Raw genomic sequence first — 24,266 nt, 5'->3', positions numbered from 1 at the left:
TGGTCAACACAGCAAGATACAGGGACAAAGACAAGGCAAACTGGGTGTAGACGGTCAACTTAAAAGCCTTGTAGAAGAGAGAGGGCAGAAAAAGAAGTTGGCTCATTAAACAAAGCAGGCTACAGTCCATTCTAATCTTTGTACCTGCAATAAAATTAATAATTATTGAAGAGAGTAAACATTGTGATATTGTGTTCATTGGATAATTATGTGTTTAATTTTTCATAGAGAATTGTTTTTTGGTTTGACTAAAGCTCTCTTACCACTGCCACCAGGGTAGTACTCCCTGGCCAGTCTTCAACTTCTGAAAGCACTTTGGCAAGTCTCGGTTGTACCCGTGAAACACAGGGTCCTCTATGCAAGCCAAAATTAGCAAAAATAAAAGCCTTTTTGAAGAAAGCAGAATTTCAAAACAGTTTTTATTTCTGTAAGTTGCTCTGGAATCACGAGCGTGTTAGTGAACATATTTTTGAGGGGAATTGGTATGACACTCAAAATGAGTGTATTTGAGATTTTACGCATTGTAAATCAGCATAGAATGGTTTTAAATGTGCATTTATGTATTTTAAAAGGCCTGTTTACTTCACATCTAGTCTACTGATTTCTATGCTATCAGCATTCATCAATGCTAAAATTTCAATGTCACATAAAAAGAGAAGTGATTTGGCAGTGCTTTTGACAGGAGTTTGTTTTTTCTCTTCACAAAGAATGATGTCGCTGTGCTTTTAATTTATTAATCTTTTCCTGGTGGCTTTCCTTTTTGAAGCACTGCCTGGATTTTGTTGGTAACTTTATTATACAAAAAAGTTCAAATATATTCACCTGTGTACCTATGCTGTGTTTTTTAGGGTTTTTTCTTCAGGGGCTTAAGTAATAACTATGTTACTTTTAATAGTTCAAATCATTACATACTTGACATTCTGTCCAGAGTTCATGCAACAGTTCTGGATTTCTTTTGCTAGCAAAAGCTTCCATAGATTCTTTCCTACCTGAAAAAATTTTTGGGGTGCATACTTTTACATGTACTCAATGTGCTGTTTTCCAAGCAAAGAGCTTTAAATGTGGTGTGGCAGGAGACTTCACATTCATCTTCTTTCTCTTTGAGCAATAAATATCTGACTACTGCAGTGGTTCTGAATCAGTATCTTCCAATAAATTAGCATGAAACAGATGGCTGATTTGTTATATCATGAGCTGTTTTTGATAGTACTGATTTATGTTATTAAAGATGAGGCTTGCATAACTTACACTGCAGTATAAGCTAATTTTGAGTATCTTAGAAAACTTGTACACTGTACTACTCTGCCATAAATGTATTTCCTTGATGATGAAGACTGTTGCACGTCTTTGCACCTTCACTTGCTAAAAAAAATCTACAACAGTGACTTTCATTAAATTTATTTTTAAAATGTATTCTCTAGCAGGTTAATTAGGCCACTAACTGCATCTACACTGTAATGCAGAGAGAGTAATATGTTAAGCGCACTCCAGCTATTTTGTCAGGGCCTTCTCCACCTGTCTAATGCTATGCAGCAAGAAAGTGAAAGTATATTGCAAAAAAACTTTTGTGTTGTGGGGATAACGTGGTCAACAGTTTGCTATCTGGCAATCAAACATGATGGTAATGCTCAAGGTTCTCTCCCATGTATTCCTATCTGTGGGTCGAAGGGTGAAGGTATTTCCATCCTGTTCTGTTCTCCTGTACTTCATGGTGGTGGTCGAGGAGCAGCTGAGTTTTGCTGCAGTTTGACAACCTATTCTTAAACTATCAGCAGAGACTCATTTGTCCTTTCCTCATTGGAGGATGCTACTGGTTATTCCTCCATTGCACTGAGTTAATTTCTTCTTGTAGCTCTCTTAGCCTGGAGGTGAAAAGAAGGAGGGGAGACCTTAGAAGTTAGTGTGAGTCTCACTGTTGCAATATGCACATTGGTGATGAGACCTCCGAGATGGCTTCCTGTGTGCTTCTTCCCCAATTGTAATTTGTTTCAGGTAGGCTCCACTAGAATTAACTGTAATTAAGAAGAGAAACGTCTGATCAGTTTTAGCAAAGTGTCTTTGCATTTCTCATCCCGTCTAGATTATCAGTCTTAATTGAGGGATGATAAGGTCTTGACTTTTCAACTTGAGATGAAAAGGGCTGCTTCCATAGACGCTTCCAAGGTAGCAGGTCTGGATTTAGCACTTGCTAACACAACATGCGTACTGTCCCTTATGAAGCTGAGCCTCATAGCAAACTGGTGCCATTGACATACTTCGCAGTTTAACCAATAGTTTGATCTAATCTTTGCAATAATTAAATGTAATAATGATTGCCATTCATGGGGTTTTCAGGAGACCCTTAGTCTTCCGAAGCTGTGGATTCCTATATGAGAGTCTCAAGGTTTCTGTTAACCTTATCGGGGTCAAAAAGACTGCCTGGTCTTTGTGTGGAAACGCTGAGGCTTGTTGGGGAATGGATTTATAGAATAGCCTCTTCCAGAGAGCAAGGGTTACTTTTGTGTTCTCCTGGCTCTTTGGTTTGATTGACTTCTGGGAAGGATAGCTTAACAACCACCATGTGTGTTTTAAGGAGCCTGTTTCTCCAGTGCTTCATCTGGCTAGGCAGTTGGTGAAATTCTGCAGATGGCTAACTGTAGTTTCCAAGAGTTGGTGCATATAGTATCTTCTTTCTCGTGAGAAGGAAGATTCCTAATTTAGCATTTACTCATGCACTCATTAAAGATGTTGGGAATATTGCCATGGCCTCACTTGGAGCAGAATCGGATCATTTTGTTCCACTCCCTCCCTACCACCAGATTTAGTTGTAATAGCTTGTTGGAGCATTTTGGTGGTGTCTTAATTGGTGTATTAAGCTTTTTTTTTATTCACTCAGTCATCAGTTTTGTGGTACAAATTACATACTTCATGAGTACCAGTGAAAGAGAGGTGTGAGATCATCTATAGTTCCCTGGCTGGGATTGTTTTCCCATATCGTTAATTTTGTTTGAGTTTTTATTCTCAGACTCTAACTTTACAACAGAAACTATCAAGTGACTAATAGTGCATTTGGTTTCAGTAGGTTGGGATGCTCAGAATTGATGTAAATTCTCCAGCTTCAGAGGTATATGGTCAGACTAGCTTAACTTTTTTTTTCTTTTTTTTTTTCCTTTCTCTTTTTTTTTTTTACCCTCTCTCCCCCTTTTTGCCTCCCACACAGATTTTCTGACATTCTGGCAAAGCAAGTATTTGGACTTTTACCCATTCTTTCACTTTGCAGTTACGAAGCATTCATTTTTCCAACATTAAAAACTTGGCCAGAAAACCTGGCCCAAAAAGCTTAATGTTTTGAGCAAATGTTTAAAAATACCCTCTGACTTGGCTGCTCTAAGTAGCCTTAAAGCACTCTTGTCCACTGGGGTGGACAAGTTCTTTTTTCCCCAAAACAGCTAATTAAAAAAGCTAATACTTATCCAGTAATATTGATAGCAGCAAATTGAATTTAGTCATTTCAAATGTTACAGAAATAAATCTGAAGCCATAAGGAACCTGAATAACAATAATTATATCTTTAAGTAGCAGCCTTACATATAGATGTTGCAGGAGTTGAGGATGGGAGATGAGAATTGTAGCAAATATGGAAAATAATATCTGCTTATCTTAGATCTTGTCTGTTCCCCCAAACAAAAGGGCACATTTCTGCGAAGAGTAGTACACTTCGTGAATTTTACTTGATTTTTGCATCTTGTTTTTGTTTTAAATTTTGTTGCTGTTTCACACCATGTCTTTTGGGAGAGCTGGTTCAAGGGAATACATCCTCTTTTAGCATTCTTTTCTGATAAGGGTGAATAGATTAACATTTGACTCTCTATTAATTGAAGTGCTCTTTCCTGGCTCCCAAGATGTCTCCACAAATGAAGGCAGATCAAGAAAACATAGGAAATAATAAAGTTCAGTTGTACCTGTGTCCCTCACTTCTTTTGGGCATATATGCATCAACCGAAGTTAATAGAGAACTGACTTCAATAGAGGGAAGTCAGGTTCAGTCTGTGTTTCATACTTTTGTGCTTTGTGTGATGAGTGATGAGGTTGTGCTCTGCGTTGCTAGGGTAACCCAAAGAAACATAGAGAAAATAGGGCAAAATTTCAAAAAGGAAGCTTTATAATTTATTCGGTGCTTCTTATTTGCTTGTGAAATATTTTGCCAAAATATTACTGAGAAAACCCAGTAGTCCTTTAAAGTTTTTATTCCAAATGTAGAGACTAAACTAAATGATGCAGTCATGCAGTAGTGATTTATTTCTACTTAAGAACAAATTCCAATATCACTTTAACTTGTTTCCAAAATCTTTATCATGGAATAAACTGTGCTTACCTTGTACCTTGATTTTGCCATCTTCGCTCTGTCCATCTCTATAAATAAATCTAAATTCTTTCCAAGATCCTGGCTCTATGACACTTTCCCCAAAGCTGTGCTTTTAGTAATCCCCCTTTAAACTGCTAAAGCATTCGTTCCTTAATAACATGACAAAAGTTAAGAATAAAAAGAGGGGCTGGGAGGTAGATGCTGCCCCAGTTCTCTGTCCTCCTGTACAACAGTTTGGCCAGTACTACATTGGAATTGCTTTTAGGGGAAAAAATGACCCATCAGAAATCTGTGCAAGTGACTCTCAAGTGCTGCATATCCCACGTACCCCCAAAATGCAGAGGATCTCTCTCCTCTCAGGAGGATATATCCATCCTTATGCTTATACCTGGCATTATGGGTCTTGGCTCCCCTCCAGAGATGACGACTGGAATGGACTGAAGTCTGGATTCCTTCCCACTGATGGGCCATGGGTAGGGCATCTGTAGTTTCTGCTGTTAACTCTTAGTGAGTCACCTCTGTGCTGAATTGTTTTCTGTATATGCATTAGAACAAGAGCAACCGAGCAGATACCTATTTGGACTGGTGAAACTCAATATTGGCACAGGTGTGAGCATTGCAGTACCCAGATTAAGTTACTGTCAGTCATCTTTTTTCCTTATCAGCGGATATGTTCATTGCCAAATATCCGGTATAAATTATACAGTATAGATATGAGTTGTTATTTTTATCTTTTTTTGCACACCGTGAGAAATTAAATAAACCTCCTGAAGTCGCCATCGAGTGTTATAAGCTGTGGTAAACTGTTTTGCTTTTATACAAGGCACTTGTACATCACCACCTGTTTGCTTGACACAAAAATAACAAAGGATTACATTTACCAAATCTTTCTCTGGGCATGGACCAAGGGAGGAGATTGAATGCTATAAAAATCCCTGTGTCTCTCTGAGCAAGCCAAGTGGTATAACCTGCCAAATCCTAGCTCTTCCCAAGGGACCATCTCTGAACGCTTTATCCAAATTGAACGATTGTATTAGTCCTGGGGGTTGAGGGTAGAAGAGTGCAAGAGTTGCTCCATAGCAACGCAGGCAGTTGCTATGGAGTAGTTGGTAGATGGAAAATTTTTTACCCTAGCTTACCTTGCAGGAATTTCTTATCTGTGCCCTGAGTTGGTGCAGAGGTGTCCAAGTGATACTGCAGAGGGAATAAATGAGTCAGTATTGAGGGCTGTTCTACAAAATTACCTCTGGTATCTGCATGTGGGGAGAGGGGATGTTGAAATACTTCGGTTAGATGTAAAAGTGAGAGTAAAAAGGATAACAATTTTGGAAATATTTAATAATGGCAAAGAGGCATCAGGCAATAGAAAAATGAATTTCAGTATTGTCTTGAAATGCTGTGAGTTGCCATGGTTGCTGCAGCTTAGCTAAAGCAAATAATATACTTTATACAGAATAATTTTTTGTAAAATGCTGTTGAACTATTTCCGTGCTAGATAACAGGTGCACCTTCCTGTGTTTTGTACATATTTCTAAAAACTTACAGCATTGCACTTAATTGCCTATTTTGATACTTACTTTTCAGAGTGACTCCCCAGATATACCAACTGTTCCTTTTGGAAAGAATGCTAGCACAAGTGTGTGTTCCCCATATGGATTTCTCTTCAAATTAATCTACAAAATTTACACAAGATGGTCTAGTTTGGTAGGGGGGAATGAAGGGAAAGGATCTTCAAAACTGAATGCAAGAGAAGTTAATGTAGATGATGATCCTGATGATCAACAGGATGAGCTCAAGTCTGTTGATTTTTGAGAGGGCGGAGTGTAAAATCTCAACATGTATGGAAAGTACAAGGAAGAAAAAAGTAGAAGTGGTAAAATTTACTCTAACCCTGGTGCCAGGGTCAACTGAATTATGTAATGGTTTAAAAAAAAAAAAAAAAAGGCAACAGGGTGGTAAAAGAGGGACAGATGGAGTGATCCAGCAAAGTGACAGGCTCCAAGGTCTAGAGACCAATGCTTTGGAAGTGATAAAAATCTATAGGGTGTGTAAATAGTGATATGATAGCTATCTATCCATCTATCTAAATTGCTGTGTTTAAGTTTTTGGTTTTTTGGGGTGGTTTGGGTTTTTTTGGTTTGGTTTTTTTTTTTTGAAAAGCAATTAATTTCAACTCTGAAATTCAAATATCCTCTTGAACGTGAACAAACTGTTTGATTTCCTTTGAGAACTCCTAACACTCCTTGTGAGCTTGGAGTCAACTCTGCAGCTTCTAATTCCTTGTGCAGACAGTCTATCATTTCTCATAAATGTCAATGGATGTTCTCATGCTTTTTGGCCAAAGTATATGGCACGTGACTGGTAGCTTTCGGAAATAAAATACCCACTATTTATTTTTGCATAGGTACCAGTCTAGACCTGGAATTTAGAGTAACCAATACAGACTGGGGAAAAAAATCTAGATTTGCCTTGGAAAAAACCAAACAAACGAAACCATAGAAGAAATACCCAGTTTAATTACCTGTAATTAGTGAAGCTGCTGACTTTTAGGGAGTTTTAGGAATGGAGTAAGAAAAATACACAAAAAGGAATCAGTCAACAAAGCTACACTAATTATTATAAATACTTTAATTTTCTTTACTATAGCTTAAAATTTGAGGTGGAAGCTGCAGCATCCTATCAGTCTCTTCTTTCTGTGCAAATTGTTGCTGCAGCAATGCTCCATCCCTGTTCCCCTGCCCACCCCTGAGACGAGAGCCAGGGAGTGCTCAGGTTATCAGCCAGGCTCCTCTGCACAGGCTTGTTCTTCCAGGGATGGTTTGGGGGTTGTTTGGGGGTTTTATTTTTATTTTTTATTTGACAGGTATGCCTTCTGCCCTACACTATCCTGAATATTAGTTTTCTCTTTGGGAGAACCTGTAGATTAGACTAAGATATGAGGAAGCTGGCAGAGATGGACCACCCAGGGAGGGGTCGGAAAAGAGCGTGAGGAAATGGATAATATGAGTGTCCAGTGACTTGCCGGGGCCGATGCACATTTCTAGAAGTGTCTGTTTTTGTTTTGATAAGGGATTTAAGAATAGCGTGGAAGCATAATGGGTGAGATCAGCAAGGAAGCGCCATGCTCAAGAGGCATTATGAAAGGGCGGGCTCTGAGGCGATGGATGGGGACGCGTTCCCATGGAGGGTGTTGGCTGGCTGCGTTCCCTCTCCGCCTTTCCCCTCTTGGGCATCTCTTCTCCACCCCTCAACCCCTTCATTAGTAGGCGAGGGCGCAGGGTGGGGACAGGCTGCTCGGTCATCAGGGCCCACAGAGCTCCTTGCTGCCAGCCGGTGGTTTTGTAGGGGCATGGAGAAACACTTCCTGCCATCATTTTATACCTGATGCTCTGTGCTGTTACAATGTAAGTGGCATTGGGTCTAGTGGATGTGTTGCTATGGAAAACACGTGCTTTTTATAGTCAAATAGAAAGGTGCGTTTCCAAAAGCTGTTCTCGAATGCTGCGGCCCTAACTCGACTGTTTTATTTCCAGCAATCTCAACAGTGAACTGTGGCTCTCGGGGTTGAATATCAGTTTGCTAAGAATCCAAGTGGTGGAGGAATGTCCTCATGTTTCTGTACCCATGCGGCAGCCCCATCTTCCACTGGAGCCTTTCTATTCTCAGCAGCACGTGGGAATTCAGTGAGATCCGATAACGGCAATATTAATAGCAGTTGAGTAGGTGGCCAAAGAGGTTGAAATTTAGCACAAGCCTGCTGCTAGTTGGACAGCCGGCGTTCGTCTCCTGTGCCGCATACCTCGGCGGGGGTGGAGAATCCTTCAAACCCTCCGACGTCCTCCTCGGAAGCGTAAGTGAAGCTGATCAGTGTTGGGATAGAGCGCCTGATGCTTGGCCAGGAGCTCAGGAGCGGGCTTGTTCTGCAGCCTGCTGACCCGTTCCGGCTCCTGGGCCAGGGCATGGCTCTTCCAAGTCCTTCAAAGGGCTTCTGGGAGGTAGCACCGCTGCCTTGGTGGATGGAAGTCCAAAAGGAGAGCACTGATGCTTCTTTTTAAACAGAAATCCATTCAAGTCCTGCGTTTGTGAGATCTATAGTACAGAGGACGGGATGGAAAACAGATAGCTTTGGCAGCTGTTGGGGTTTCTGGAGTATTCGTCACCAAGGGAAGGGTTTGGCACTGGGCAGGGTGCATTTGTCACTGGCACATTCCTTTCTATCAGTGGGAGTGTCTCCGTCCCTTCTTTCTCCCCATAAATGGGTTCGGATTTGTCTTATCTCTTTGGGCACGACCACGTGACTTCTTCTTGGCAGATAACCCTCATTTAGGGGAGGAGGATACTCTGATCTAGCTTTTTTTTTTTCTTTTTTAAAATTGTAGGTTGATATCTATGTTTTAAATATGTTTCTATATGAGAAACAGACCCTCAGTAAGCCATGCTTTCTGAACAGGATGCTGTAAAATCATCTTCCAGAATTTTGCTCAGACTTCTGGTATCTTGGATTTGGACTTGAGCTCCACGTTGATGTTCTCCGTGGAAAATAACAAAGTGAAGTGTCAAAGTAGATTTGACATCATGAGTTGCTGGAATTTAATACATATTAGGATGTGGGGGAACCAAACCACATAATGTGTTAGGAAAACAAAATCCAAACTATTGAGATTATTTGTTAAAAGTTTTGAAATAAGTCAAACCTAAATGTAGCTACTAAAATGCACTGCTCTTTTTTGTAAGGAGGCATTGGAGAGGTGTATGCGTGTCAGCGTTGCCAATGGATATACTTTATAATTGGTTAAAGTCTAGTTCATGATTTCTTAAAGTACTGTGGTCTGCCAGCTACTGTAAGGTATATGAATGTCTTGTACAATTTTTTTTTTTTTTTTTTTTTTAAATTTTTAAAGTACCTCAAAGTGCATTAAAATAATACTAGCAAGCTTTCCTCACTCCTCGGAGCTAGGCGTCAGTAGATGCAGGGGAAGCACAGAGTGCCTCTGGCTGGGGTTTTGTCATGCAGGGACTCTCATGGTACTGGCGTGTGGAGCAGGGTCCTCCGCCACCAAGACCCCTGCCCGTTCCTCTACAGCAGCGCGCTGCCTCTGCAGCGGTGCTGAGGCCATCACTTGTACGAGCGTGCTATAAAACAGATAAGGGAGTTTGGGGTTTGAAAATGTACATTAAGAAAAACCCAAACAAAGAAGCAGGTGCAGCCCTCTGGTCCTGATGCACAATGTGGAACCGCAGCGTGATTCAGAGTCGCGTTGGCATAACCACGGGGACAGCAAACAGGAGCAGCTGGAAGGGAAAGGGAGACCAGGAAATCCTTAAGCTAGAGCTGCTGCCAAAGCCTTTGTGTTATCGGGCTAGGGCCTTGGTGACTAATTTTGCTATTTAACCGTGAGCAAACAGTGGAGCTGAGAATAAATTCCTTGAGCTGTGGGTCAGCCTGCTGATCTGCCGTGTCGCTTGGCTTTGTTCTTGTGGAGTGGTCCTCATTAGAGAAACATCCTTCGGTCCGTGCTGGCTGGGCGTAAGTGATGTTTCTGCATATGTGTTGTGTTCAAACGTAACGGAGGTATCACCTACTAACATGTGAGAGCTATTGCTGTCCCATTTGTGTTTTTTCTGTTTGCTAAAGGATTGACGTAGATGAGACGATTTACACAGAAGGTATTACTTCTCCATGGGTGGCTATTTTCACATCTTTTTGTATCAGTGTTCAACTTGCAATTGTGCAGTTGTGCTTCATAATTATTATAATAACTCCCACATATTGTTATCTCATGGCCTTTAGACTTTCGTGCTGTGTTTGATAGATATTTTCCAGGATGGCTAATCTTGAAGTTGTACATAAACTTTTATTGAAACGACTGCCAACAATTAAGGTTCACGCTTTGTGAATTAAAGTTGTACTTTTAAAATTTTGACAATTTTGAGTTTGCTATTTGACATTGGGCTTAGATTAGGTAATGCAGAGGATCAGCGTTGCTTTTCTTTTAAACTTCAGAATGAATGCTACAATGCTGAGACTGTGGCAAAAGCAGATGAAGTATTCGGAATAAAATTCTTTCTGCAGGATCTTAACCACTCAGCAGCTTCCTTTGCTTAGTTCAGACATCTTTAGCGAAGTTGCATTGTTAGTGAAAGGAGATACAAAAACCTCTGGGAAGACGGAGAAGGTAATGTTTGAAATGACACAAAGTGGTTTGGTAAGCAGCGTTGCATCGTCATTTGGACAGGAACCCAGTTCTTTCAGGAGTTTGTTTTTAAGCCTTGTCTGTGTCCTTCTGAGCAAAGCAGCAGCCTGCTTATAACTTTCAGCGTAATGGCATTCATTTATTCAAGCCAGAAATTAGGTTACGCAGAATAATATTCTCATAAAGAACATAGGCTATATTCTATACAGAATATAGATTTTGGATGAAAACATCAAAAAGCAGACTTCTTTCACAGTTGCCCAATGTAGGATTGGCATTTATTTACATTGATGAATATAGATACTTTAGATAGATACCCTTTCAGTTCCTAGAATAGCTTTCGTAGGACTAATGTCCCTCCAAGCAGTGCTGTGTGTGCACTTCAGTGCTATACACGTGTTCAAAATAAGATTGTAATTGTCCAGGAGTGTTTAAAAAGCTTAAGGGCTACATTGCTGAAGCCCTTGCACTCCACCTTTAGCTGATTTCTTCAAATACAGTGTGAGAAACTGAGGTTTTGAGCCCTGTGTGTTTAGAGCCGGACTTGAAAAGGGGAGCGGAGGTGGGAGCAGGAGCTCGCTGTTGGGTAGCAACAGATTGTCAGGGAAGGTAGGTTCGTGCCTCCTGTCACAGCAGCAAAGAACTTGCTGTGCTTGAAGTTGGTGCCTCTGTCTTGTCCCCTGCTATGAACTGTAGTTGTTCAGAGCTATACACAAGACCCCAGTTGAACTCTTTGCATAGTTCAAGCACAGTATTTACATTTTGATAACACTTTATGAAGGAGAACTTCTATTTAATATAATTGTTTCATTTTGTGTTTTCATTTACTGCAATTGAGTTAAAATCTTGCTTTTTTTAATTTTGATGCTCACAGGAAAAAGTCATTCCTCTTAAAAGCTCTTCAGTTTGTATCACACTTCTATCCAATAGATATTTGCCCAGCTTTTTTAAATGCAATATGCTGGAGGGTAACTGGGCGATGGCTTGTGCGCATAAGCTCAGATGTGCATTGTGAGCTTGGCCACGTTGTACATACAGAAGACTCTTATTTCACTTGGAGAATGATATCAAGTGGATCCAAAGTGCATCTTCTGCAAGTTGCATGCCTCAGAGGAGAAGCAGCTGTGAGGTTTGTAGGTGACAAATCGCTTTTAAGGCCTTGCGGTAAGATAACAGCATTGCAGTTTTATTCAGGATTTTCCTTTTTAGCCAAAAATTATATACCTATTGTTTTACACAGATTTTAGGACCATACACTAACCATCCAGAATTGTCCCCCTTTTCCTTGTTTAAGCACCATCAAAGTAGTAATATATGTCTATATAAATGAGGAACCAATTGCTCTAGATTAGCCAGGGTTTTCTTGTTTTGTTTTTTCTTCTGCTTGGACTACATCTATCATGACAAGTTGCTTAAAAGGTTTAGAGACCAATAGGCATCGTTCAGAGAAGGAGAGTAGTAATGCAAGTGAAGAAGCTTTGCTGGCAAAGAGTAAACAACTTGTCTGTTTGCTTCCATCGTTAGCTGGGCAGGCATGTGAATGGAGTGCTGTCTCTCATTCGAGTGGGTGAAATATCTCCCTGCCTGCGCCTTGGGTGTCAACTATGCTCATTGGTTTACCTGAATGTCCTAAGTTTTGCAGTGTTTATAGCCCAAGTACACAGGCCTAGTGTATTTATGATTATTCCAGTATAGGAAATACATTAAAACATACAGACAGCTGAATGTTGCTCCTGTTGCAAATGGCTGACCTAAACGATCCCAGAGAACTTACGGAAAGCAGAAGTAAACACCATCGTGTTCAATCATATAGCTTTGCTCTACATGAAGACCGGCAACCTCTTGGATACAAGCTCCACCTGACTAAGGGTAGAGTTTTTCACTGCTTGCTAGACTGCTAAGGTTTGGAAGCAAACTTTAAGGCATCCTTAGCAAGGGCACGCATGGCCTCTGCTTTTATAATTGCAAATAGCAGAAGAAATTCTGCCCTAATGAAAGGCTCTTAGACCTTGAAGCTAAAGAGTGTAAACGTTTAATATGTTCTCTGTCAGGTGTGGGAAGTCTAATGACACCACCACAAGAATAATTTTCCATCCTCTTGGGAAACCAGCCTGTCTCTGGTCAGCACATTAGGTCATGGCCGTGGTGTGTCCTGCAGCATGGACACCAGAAACGAAATCCACGTACTGAAGAAAAGAAAGAAGAAAAACTTCCCAAATATCATGCCCGGCGAAAAAAGAACAAGGTGTTTTGGAAGGAGTTTAAAAAAAAAAAAAGTGTAAATATTTCACATTAGAGGAGAAGGGTTCCTCCTTATCCATGAGAAGGAGGTTGCTGACTAGAATGGCGGTTGCATTTTTGGCATGCGATATTAAGGGAGCTGCAGGTGGGGATTGCGCAAGTCGGATCCGTCTTAGGACTTTGTGTTCCTGGCAGCCTGATTTCTTACGGTGTCACGGATGGGCAAGGCAATTACAGCTGCACGGAGTGTGAGCGGGCGCTCTCAGACTAGGAGGAAAGAGAAGGAGGGACGGTCTGTGTTCCTGCTGGCTGTCACATTGCATTGAATATTGTATTTCTGTGAAGAGTGCCATCTACACTGACCAGGCCCTGTCATCATTTTGCTACCTCTTAACTGTCCCCTGAACAGTTTATTTTACCTTTTCCCTGCAGCCTTTGACTGGCTTGTTCCTAGATGACCAGACACAGGATAAGCGCCCTGATACATCGTTGGTCTGACCTATTACAGGGCTCTGCGTAGGTCTTTCTGGTGGCGTATGTTAATTCATGGCTTTTTTTGTTTGAACCCCCTCACTGTGCTGTGTGTGAAGCTTGCTGCTGAGCCATCCCGAACCAACAGTGTGTGGGGCAGCCGAAAAGTTGTTTCAGTGTATTTAAGCCATTTGCCCTTCCATAGCTGCTGGCAGTGCAGGTGGGAGTGTTGTGCAGCTCCTGTCCGCAGTCCAGCCCTGAATATTTACACCTGAGGACTGAGTCTGTGGTTCCCCACATTTGGGGAGCTTCTATCTAAAAAGTTTCGTCTTGTTCTTAAAATGAGCCGGATGAGAGGAGGTCCACTGTGAGTGTGCGTTGGTGCACTTCCAAGGTGTGCCACAGATTGGCTATATATATTAAAAAAGTTTACTAATGCTAGTGATTGCATGCTTGTTTAATTTTCTTTAGAAACACATCTCTTAGATAAAAGCAAACCAAACCCCTCCTTCCAGCCTTACGATGTCTCTCTCCACATGTCCCAGTTTCAGTTGCTTATTTTTCTGTCTGAAAACTCTCTCTAGGCTAGAGCGTTCTCTGTGTCTGAGGCAAATATTTTGGAAAATATAATACTATCAGGAAAAAAAGTAACAATTGAATCTGCTTTTGTATGGAACTGAAGATCTTCCTGGCTAATAGAAGCTATATTTCCCAAAGTCATTAGCTTGTTTTCCGCTTTTATTTTGTTGGTAACTAAAACCCTTAGCTAATTAAAAAAGCCTAGAGCCCTTCTGAGTTCTTCTCAAATCAGAAACTATAATAGATCAGCTGCTTTCTAGGTTTATATGCAATGATTGAAATAGTATGGAGTTATGCCTGTGAATTCAAAGTGAATTGCTTTTTATTTCTTTTGGAACAGTCATAGTCGCATATTCTATACTAGCCTCCAATTGGGCCTGAAACCTTTTAAAACTTGAATAATAATTAAATTTTAAGTCAGATATTTTAAAAGGTTTTGTTTTGTTTTGTTTTTCTCATTCCCTGCCCTGCTTCAGACCGGAGGAGACCAACAGAAGAGTGAAAAATGTAAGACACACTTACTCCAATGCTTTCTGAAAAAATTCCACTAATTCTAATTAAATATTCTTAAGACATTTCTGTTTATGGCGCGATCGTGTTTACCTTGTTCTTCAGCTGTTGATTTATCTGATGCAAATTACTGCCATCTTACGATGATCTCTATGCAGCTTACTTTCCCAAATAAATATAGTAATTAGAAACAGTACTTATATCTGCTTACTGGAGATAGATGAGATGCCTTGTAACACTCCAGTTGGTCTTGGTGGAGATCCTAGCTAATGCTGTAGACAAGATTTTACACTTCACTGTGGAAAACGTCTCTAACAGCATGCAAGGATGCTTTTGTACTGGTACGTGGTTTGAGAGAAAAGTGTTGAAGTTTATATTTGGTTTTTTTTTTATTATTATTTGTTTGGTTTTAGGTTTTGATTACACTCTACTGGCTTGGGAGAAAAGCTCAAAGTAACCCTCATTATAATGGTCCATACCTCAATCTTAAAGCATTTGAGAAGTTATTAGGGCAAGCATTGACTAAGGTAAGGAATCCAAAAAGAATAGCAAACATATAGCCTGAATTTTATAGTTTTCTGTGCATTACAGTATCAACTCTAAACAATCTCTTGGGCGTTTAATTTTAGTCTTAGTTTGAAGAACATGGTCATTTGTTTTGTTTGTTTTGCTTCCTATCAAAGTCCATGTGAACGGAATGATTTTTAGCTTACACTGGTGGTTCTGCTAGCCATGTAATCATGAAATTCAGAATCCATCTGCTCTTATTGATGTGGTAAATTGTGAAAAGCCTTGTCTTGATTCCCTTTTGTTAAGATAAGAGAAATTTAAGACCTTGTGTTGAATCTCCTATCCAAGCTTTTGTATATGTCATTTCTAGGGGTTTGCAGTAGTTTTTGGTAAAGTCCAATTGTGCACTCAAAATGCATTTTAAAATTTTTTGAGCAAAAACTCACAAGTATCACTTGCACCTTATATTATTGCAACAGATGTTTCCAAACTTACTCTCATAGGCGCTTGAAGAGTCCAGCCACCTGAACAGAAGTGGCAGGGATAGCGGGTACGGTGATATTTGGTACGTTGACCGGGGAGAGGCCTTCTTGTCTTCCGCTAGCCATAAAAGAGACGATTCCTTTGATAGCTTGGACTCTCTTGGTTCAAGATCCTCCACCAGCTTTTCATCAGATATAACCTTGAAAGGTGGCAGTGAAGGTATGGTTTTTTCCTGTTTTAAATCTTTTGTTGACATATGTCTTACAAGTGTGAGCGAAGACAATGTATGGACCTAGTACTTCGTGTGCCCAGTACTTAAATTGACTTGAAAAGCAACTCTAGTTTTGCAACTGCCGCAGTTGCATTTTGCTTAAGCAAATATTGACCTTTAACAGTTGGTAGAAACAAAGCAATGCACACATGAATTTTCTTAGGGAGGGTGGCTGGGAGTCTTGCTCTCACAGCCACATTAGGGTGTGTGTATGTGCGGGCTATTTTCCCCATAGTTCAGGAAGGGAAAGTGCTACACTTCAGATCCTGAGGGGATCACCTAAAATTCAACAGTTGCAAAAGTCTCTTCTAGTGTGGATATGTCAAACCTCTGTCTTCACTCCATTTGTGAATATTCACTATTCAATAGGGTTTTTCTCGCCTAGGTTAAAAACTGAATAGTAGTTGTTACTTTTGATAGTTCATCATGAAAAGAAAGGTAACAAGAAGGAAATTTGTGACACTGGATCCCTACAGCTGTACTCTAACCTGTGCTTCTCTCCTAGTTTTAAAATTCAGTACAAACTTGTAGTCTAACTTAAAGTTATCAAAATTGTGAGCTTTTGGATTTTGTTCCATGTGAGTAACATAAAATCATTGGGCCAAGGCCACATGGAGCATTTCTGATCTGAGCAAAGCAACGTGTAGCCATGCTACATATGTGACGTACCCTGGGTTTCTGCTGGGTGTTAATCTGTTGAGATAAGCATGTTGCTATACTATTTGCTGGTAACTTAGCTTTGGTAATAAATTTGAGTGGCATGTATGTTTTTAATTAAAAACTTCTGTGCTGTTTTACGTCTTTCAATCTGGAGGTTAGCACTTTGTTTCCTGCAGGGAGCAGTGATAGTGAAAGAATGGAACCAATGTAGCAGGGGCATGCAAACCAAACTCGGCTTAATGGACCTTATCACAACTTCGCCACAAACCTCTAAGAACACCTCTCCTACTGTCCTGTCAGTAGCTCGGCAAGTTTGCAGCCAAAACATCTTGAATATGGAGTTAAATTGATTTTAGAACATTTTGGTGCAAGTTCTAGCTCGAAGCTTGTGTCTAGAGAATAATGTTTGTGCCTTCCCTTTTCTCTCTTTTCTTCTAAGGTTGCGATAGTGACACAGACTCGGAACTGCCTTTCAAAATGCATGACTCCCATAAAGATGACAGGTCTTACCGTAGGATTTCTGTGATTGAACCGAAACCTACCGCTGACTTCAATCGCTTCTTACCCAACAAAAACAAGCAGGCGGCGTATGTGCCGGCACCCTTAAGGAAGAAGAGGACGGAGAAGAATGAGGACAACAGGAGGAGCTGGGCAAGTCCTGTCTTCACTCAGTCAGATGGAACGTTTTCAAGGTACTGGTGTGTGCAGTCTTAGTTAAGCAGATTTTGGTTTAGGACTTTTTAAATAAATGATTTCTTTATTAGTTAAAGAAAAGTTGCTGTTGCTGCAATACAAAGTAAAGTATTTGAGTTTCCGTATATTAACAGGGGACGTTTTGGTGTGGTTGTCTGATATTTTTTGTTTGTTTGTTTTGGTTTTATTTTTTCACTTTATTCCACATAACTATTTTTCTGGTGTTTGAGTAATGTTTTGAGGCTGTCAGACTCCAGATAAAGGGTATTTAAATGATCTTAAATGCAGTTTCATGAGAGCTAGACCCTATGGTTTTAGTTTCTTATTAAAGCCTTCCAGAATATGGTGATGAATTTCAGTTGTCTGGCTTCTTGGTGCATACAGATGAGATTAGTGGGTAGTTCTTGGGTTTCATCATTGCCTTTGTGACTTCACTGTCTTCATTCTGTTCCTGTTTTGGTCAACCTCGGTGGACGTGAAAGGAATCCCGTAGCTTCCTGCCAAAATAGCAGAGCAGAGCGTGGGCTCACAAATCCAGCTTCCCTCCAGATGATCTATGAGTATGACAGTGGCTCTGATTCAGAAGCTGAAAGAAGGCTGCCTGACGTGGTTATGGATGACTTAGCAAAACGTAGATTTCTAGTCAAAAAGAGCCCTGTAAGCTCTGCTGCACCTGGACATCATTTCGTGTTGCGCAATGACTCTCCTAAATCTTGCTCACAAGAAAGTTATCCAGCTGGTCCACTAGCTGCAATGCTTGAACCACTGAGGTCAGAGATACTAATCCAAGATCCAGTAACTATTGTATTACCCAAATTGCAGTCCATAAATAACTCCATAGAGTTAGTCTTCTAATTGGCATTTTAACACAGCTGATAATTCGTTATGCCTTTCCTGTCAAACTGTGTATTTTTGTCGGTGGCAATAGGATGCTGATATAACCATTTAACTTTTTTTTTTTTTTTTTAAATATATATTATTATTTCTGGTGCTGCAGTGATGGAATTGAGAACTAATTTGCTTCATTCACGAGGTTGAACTCCTGAGCCAAAAAGCATGTCTTTGCATTCTTTATGTCAAGTTGCTCCTAAAGTATCTTAACTGATTGGGTATTTTGAACAGTAACCAGAGGAGGCAGAGGCAGTTGGATACTAAAGAGGAAAACAAACCGAGAGTTAACATTCCTTCAGAATTATCTGGGTATTTTGATGAGGACGAGGAAGAAGAAATAGGCATCCCAAACATTGAAAAAGATGATCTCTATTTTCGCAAGCTAAGTTCTTCAGCAGCAAATACAGTGGTTGCTTTTGACAAATTTCTTCCTAAGTTTTGGACTCCAGAAGAAGAATTGCTATGGAAAAAAATCAGGAAATCCTCTTTCAAACCCTGGTATAAAGAGATTCAAGGGTTCAGGTGCGTTTTCATGCATGCCCCTGTTTCTCTCCTGTGTGCAAAACTTACAAATAAAGTGTAGTTGTATGACTTTATTTTTAATTTTTATTGCCAGTGTAGCAGCAGGATATATTTTCTGTCTTTGTTTGTTTTGAGAAAATAATTGAAATATTATTTCCATTACACTGTTGCACTGTTGCCACTGTGCATTTTACTCAATGAGTACACTTTGTGGTTTGTTTTTTTGGGTTTTTTGGGGGTTTTTTGTTTTTTGTTTTGTTTTGTTTTTTTTTCCTTTCCCTCTTCTCATTCTTTGTGCTGCCGCACAGCAGAAAGAAATCGGATTCTGAGGATGAGGACTTTGTTTACAAACCAAGCTCTGCCATTGTTGCTAATCAAGCAAGACCAAGTTTTGACTGGAACAGCAGTTGCAGAAGGGATCAGAGCTATAAGCCAACTGCTGAGTATGCGGGAAGCTCATTGTCACAGATTGCAGAAGGAAAAATCTTGGAGGCTTCTGATCAGCCCAGGTTGATATCGCTGCATGAGCTGTACTCTTGCTGCATCAAAAAGAAATGGCTGGATATGCAACAGCTAAATGAAATTAAACCACACCCTGTGATGTCACGCTTTTTTTTGGTTATTACTATTTTGGTTTGGGTTTGGTTTTGTTTTGTTTTGTTTTGTTTTTTTTTTAATGTAGCCATAAGTTGCTGGTCTTCTGAAACATGTAAATTCAAAAGCATAACAGGCTGTATAGGGTTACTGGCTTTGTGTGTGAGCATGTAAGCGTGCTGTTTCTGAGCAGGTTAGTATGCTGTGATACCTTCATGTTGGTTGACATGTGCTGTGCTACGGTTAGTGGTGGTGAATGCCAAGTAGTGTAGTTGTACTGCTCAGGATACTGCAAGTCTAAACCAAATGTATATCACAATACGTTGTGATCTGCTTGTCTCTTGCTAGTTAATGATATTTTTACTTCCCTCCTTTTGTTTTATATGCTTCAGTCAGTTTTCGTTACTTCAGGCCCTGCAAAAATACTCTGACTACTTGTCTTCTGAAACGAAGACCAGAATTGATCCTACTTCTGGCCCTAGGCTCATAAAGTGTAGAAAGAATATTTCCTTTGTACCAGGATGCAAGCAAGGAGACACGGAAAATGGATATCTGTATCCAGATTTAGAAAACGATGACTTGTTCGTTCGGAAAACTGGGGCTTTCCATGTGAATCAAGTTGTTCTCCAAGACCCCCGGTATTTAAAAAAATTCTCTGAGCAGGAGCCTCCCCTAGAAGGTGAGATAATTCTGCAACCCAGAGAGGGCCAACCTGTGATTCCAGATTTGGAAAAGGATGACATGATTTTCCGTAAAATCCTCTCTCAGAAAAAAGAGGTGCCTTTATCGGGCGCTCCAGACAAGTATCACCCAGCCCTCTTTCCTGATCCATGGAGTCTTCCGGAGGAGATCCGGTCCAAATTTCTGTGTTTACTTGAAAAAAACACGACACCAGAGGAAAGAACAAGCAATGGCAGAGTGCTGTCACCATCTTCCCGCCATAAGAAGGACGATATGCTGACCCGCAAGATTGAATCTTGGAAGGTGGGAAGCAACACCCAGCCAGTAAATTTCATCCCGGGTCCGTGCAGTGAAGAAGACTGGAAGAAGTGGGAAGCGATCAGGGAAGCCAGCAAAGTTAGACACAAGAAACGGCAGATGGTGGAGAGGTCAGGTTGCGTCCCGCACGGATTGCGCTTGAGTGCAGTTGAACCTTTTCCATTCAGAAAAGCATCGTCTTGTGCTGAACCATTCATAGAGTGCCAACCTGCTATTTGTTCGTGGCGTCCTGGACAAGCTTTTTATTTGCTTTGAATAGAAGCTCGTGACTGCAATACCATATTTTCAACAAAAAAATTACAATGTTTTTTAGTTTTAGGCTGCTGTTTTAGAGAAAGTATATTATCGTTCCGTCAGGCTCAAAGTTCTGCATAAGTTTCTTTCCATGGTTGAACAGGAATAGTGATTATTCAAAAGACTTGGAAGCTAGAAATATTTTCTTTTTTTCCCCCAATATAATTGGAAAAACATCTCTGAAACATATGAATGCTTTAACAACAAATTCTGGAAATGGGCATTCTGATATTCTTGCTTGCACCTAAGTTTGAAAATGCTTGCAAACTGTCCTGCCACAGTTCTGAGATGATTAGATGAGGTGAAAAAAAATATTAATGTTGGTTTGCCCGCCCAAAGTCACGGTGCATGCAAGGTGTGTGTCCATGTAATATTAAATTCCACTGTGGCATATTTTATTCTGCCAGTATTTCCCCCTGTTTTCATACAGTCCTGATTAATACTTTCCCCTAATCCTTTCCTGGTATACTCAAAATTTCTTTTCTCTGACTGAATACTGGTTTTAACTATTTCCTAGCTCTCCATTGGATTTTGTACTTACTGGGGGAGAGTGAGGTTTCGAGTGTTTCCTTAGCTCTGAAAATACGGCATTGCAAGTTGCAGTTCTCCCAGCTGTGCATCGTTACTTCGTGACTAAGAAGTCCATGTTCCAGTTGATACTTTGATGTTGCTGCGTTTAATTTTTAAGCTTAATAGTGCTAGCAGAGTGCGAGCTTCACTGAGAAATATTTCTGAAGTGCTTGAAAATATTTCACGTTGTAAGAATTCATTCAATAGAATAAAATACTCATATTCAAGAATACTAAAAAGCCTCTTGAATTACACTGGATGAATTTGGTTCTCCACTTAATGTGCTAAACTTCTATATATGGCCTTTTATTCTTATCCATTCCAAGTATTACTTTCATTTAGGATCAGAGATGGTCGAAGTAACAAGAAAACAGCCTCTGTAAGCTAGGCTTCTTGTTGGGACTCAAGTTGGCATGAATTTTCATTTCTTGAAATGAGTATCTTTTGAGTGTCATGCTGTTCAGCAGCACTGGAATAAGTGATGCAGAATTAACACAGGGCTCTATTTGTGCAGTATTGCTAAATAGGAAGTGTTGGAAACTTGCAGGCAGCCTTGTTCTGTCAGTTTTCTGCCCGACTTACACATCATGCAAGTCCTGATGTGTTTTTTGATTAGTATCAGATCTCCAATGTGCTACTCCATGCTGGCTGGTCCTCAAGCTTTTAGCTTCCCCTTCAATTAGTTGAGAGTTCTGGTGTACTGGTGGTGTTAATGTTGTTATGAATATCAAGACACTGAATCTTTTCTTTTTTGGTTTCTGATTTCTCAGACTGTTTCAAAAGCTTTCTGATGAGCAAGGGTAAGTTTTATAAAAGCTTGAAAGTTCATAATGCTATTTTTGCTTCTAAATTTTCGTGCATGCACAGTAGCTAAAAACTCATGCTGAAAACAACTTGTGCATGCTGCTTTGTTGTTCTGTGCTTGGGCAATTTACGTAATGAATGTAAGAGACTAAAAGCTATGCGTCTGGCAAAAGTTCTCTCTGGCGTCTAGGGTATCCGAGTTACGGTTATCAGGCACTTTGAAAATCAGTTCTAATATTTTATTCTTGCTGAAGTCAAGTACTTGGTGTTCTGTATTTAAATTAGGCTTTAAAATATTCAGAAATGTAAAGGAAGATTAGTAAATATTTTATTTCAAAGGCTGTGCAGCTAGAATCTGAAAATAATTAATGACATGTTATTTATCATGGGATTGATGAATGTTCTGTGTTATTTTATGTACTCCAGGTTATTGAATCCTCAGTGGTAAACTTATTGGTTAGTGCCATGTGAACTTAGGCGTTGTTTACAATGTACTGTGACCCAAAGAGAAATATTTTTCCACTTACTGTGTGATGTTGTGTTAAGTATTTGGTTATGCATGGTGTTCTATTTTTTTTTTTTAAATGCACATTTATTTATTTACTTATTTATTTTTACCCTGAGGCAAAACCTCGTAAATGACTAAACGTCTCCAGAAGAAGCAAGAAATGTTTCAGAAGAAGTTAAATTTTAGGGGAGGGAGACTCAGAAGGCTCAAGTCACTAGTTAGATTTTGAAGTTACGAGTAGAATTGAAACTAACATCCTGTTCCTTGGTATGAATATATGAATATACCCGTACTTAGGGTATATTGTATTTAGGTCTAGATTTTCCTATTTTGTTTCAGACAGTTATAGAAACTCGAGAGAAAGAAAAGGAAACCCTAGTCATGTAAGTTTTCTTGTATCAAAATTGTTCCAGATATGTTCTTACATACAGTTTGGTTACCCAAAACCATTTCTATATGTGATATAACTTAACCATAAAAACATAAAATGAGGAAAAGAACTGTACAAGAAAAGAGTTTCTGCAAGAGTGACCAGGAGATTTTGGGTGAATTTGGCATTCTTCCCATTCAGAAAATAGACAAGCAAACAGGTATAATGAGTTAATGCCCTAGCCTTTATTTCTAGAGGCCAAAGTCCAAAGTCTTATGTTACCAACAAAAGTGAGTTGGGCCTCTTGGGAGGAAGTGAGAGAGTCTGGTTTGTTAGTTCAGAGCTCTCTTGGTATGTAACAGATTAGAGCAAGGCCCTGTGCTGAATCAGTTTTGTTTTTAACCTGATTTTCCATTGTATCACAGAAGTGCCACATTTTCAAGTCCTGTTAGAACTTGGTTACACCCTGCTGTCATTCAGTTTTTGTTTGGATAAATGCAAACAGAAGTATTTTTGAAAACATAAAAATAAAACCCAGAAGCCTAGCTTTCCTTTTATATTACAGCATTGAACCTTAACGATGTAACACCTGCATTTTGCTCGGTGTCTCAGATGCTTGTGGTCAGCTCTGAGCAGGAGTCTTGTCCTATACCTAAATTAAAAGTCCTGTTATGTTTATCACTGCAGTGTGAAAGAATAAACAGAAAATAGCATTGGAGAGAGGGGAAAAAAGCATGAAAGGTGAGCTTTGAGGAATGTGATGAAAGGGGACTAGTGAGTAGCAGTTCATTGGGAAAACTTGTAGCCATGGTGAAGAAATTAGTGAGAAGATGGCCGTGTCAGCCATCCTGATTTGGATGGAAAGTATCAGGGAGGCTTGGGGAAGATTAACGTAGGCTAGCGGGGCCCATGACATGCATGAACTGAGCATTTAGCAGTGAATGACTTTGATCTTTTAGAAACGTGCATCAGCAGCTGATTTGATTTTATGATTAGCCTAAGGAAGGAAAGAATGGGAGGTGATTCCGGGGCTGTTACTGGAGAAAAGAAGTGAAACCATGGGAATTTGGACTTGAGTAGGAGGGATGCCTTTTAGGTCGAAGAAAGGAGCAAGGTCGTAAAGAGAGTAACAAGTTTAAACAGAAGTAGCAGTCGGGTACGAGGAGCTCAATATGAATGATTAGCATGGAGCTGCTACAGAGCTGCTTATTCCCTTAACCTGATTTTATTTGCTCAAATATGCAACTACTGACTTGAGCGCTGGCACTAGAGCACGTCCCAGCCTTGCTCGTTTAGCTGCCCATGTGTTTCCTGCTCTATTCAAAATAACACTCCAGAGCTCTCAGTTGTACTAATACAAATCTCTCTCTCTCGAAGGTTTCGCTTGCATAAATGATGGCTGAGATGTGATAAAGCCCAGTACTATTTTTCTTTCTAGGAGTAAATCTTTGAATGATGTCAGCGCAGAGGAGCTGCAGTCGTTGCGCAAAATCCGTTACGAAGAGCTGCAAAGGATAAAAGAACAGTTACAAGAACAAGATTTAAAGTGGCAAGAAGTGAGTACTCCTTTTCACCCCTCTTCACGTATCCTGCTGAAGGGCTGGGTGCTGCTTCGGTGTCCCTAGAAAACAGGTTTTGGCATGTGTGCAGCAATTTATGGGTCTGTCTTCTAAAACGATCCATCTCATGCAACTGCTAGTAGTTTTGGGCATGTCTGTTCAATGCAGAAATGAAATTATTTTAAGTATCACCAGAAG

General features: G+C 40.1%; 1 protein-coding gene across 16 annotated transcripts in view; it reads left to right on the top strand.

The window, feature by feature from the left end:
• The window catches only part of LMO7 (LIM domain 7), a 132,664-nt gene that overhangs the window by 72,175 nt on the left and 36,223 nt on the right, over window positions 1-24,266 (top strand). For 8 of the 16 annotated variants that reach the window (XM_087757050.1, XM_087757049.1, XM_087757048.1 and 5 more), the window contains 10 exons: window positions 14,307-14,337; window positions 14,754-14,867; window positions 15,354-15,552; window positions 16,704-16,956; window positions 17,440-17,727; window positions 18,080-18,370; window positions 18,679-18,879; window positions 19,357-20,073; window positions 21,598-21,627; window positions 23,948-24,065. In XM_087757050.1, the coding sequence (XP_087613176.1) occupies window positions 14,307-14,337; window positions 14,754-14,867; window positions 15,354-15,552; window positions 16,704-16,956; window positions 17,440-17,727; window positions 18,080-18,370; window positions 18,679-18,879; window positions 19,357-20,073; window positions 21,598-21,627; window positions 23,948-24,065 (2,242 nt within the window). Of the gene's footprint in view, window positions 1-8,110; window positions 8,196-14,306; window positions 14,338-14,753; window positions 14,868-15,353; window positions 15,553-16,703; window positions 16,957-17,439; window positions 17,728-18,079; window positions 18,371-18,678; window positions 18,880-19,356; window positions 20,074-21,597; window positions 21,628-23,947; window positions 24,066-24,266 lie in introns of those variants that run through there. The other 8 variants (XM_087757051.1, XM_087757052.1, XM_087757060.1 and 5 more) reach the window with 6 other exon arrangements.

This window comes from Nipponia nippon, unplaced genomic scaffold, assembly GCF_047370975.1.
Source record: "Nipponia nippon isolate SJK-2023a ecotype South Korea unplaced genomic scaffold, ASM4737097v1 scaffold_2, whole genome shotgun sequence".
In the NCBI taxonomy this organism is placed as follows: Eukaryota; Metazoa; Chordata; class Aves; order Pelecaniformes; family Threskiornithidae; genus Nipponia; species Nipponia nippon.
Note: the sequence above shows the minus strand (reverse complement) of the source record. Positions and strands in the feature narration are given on the sequence as shown.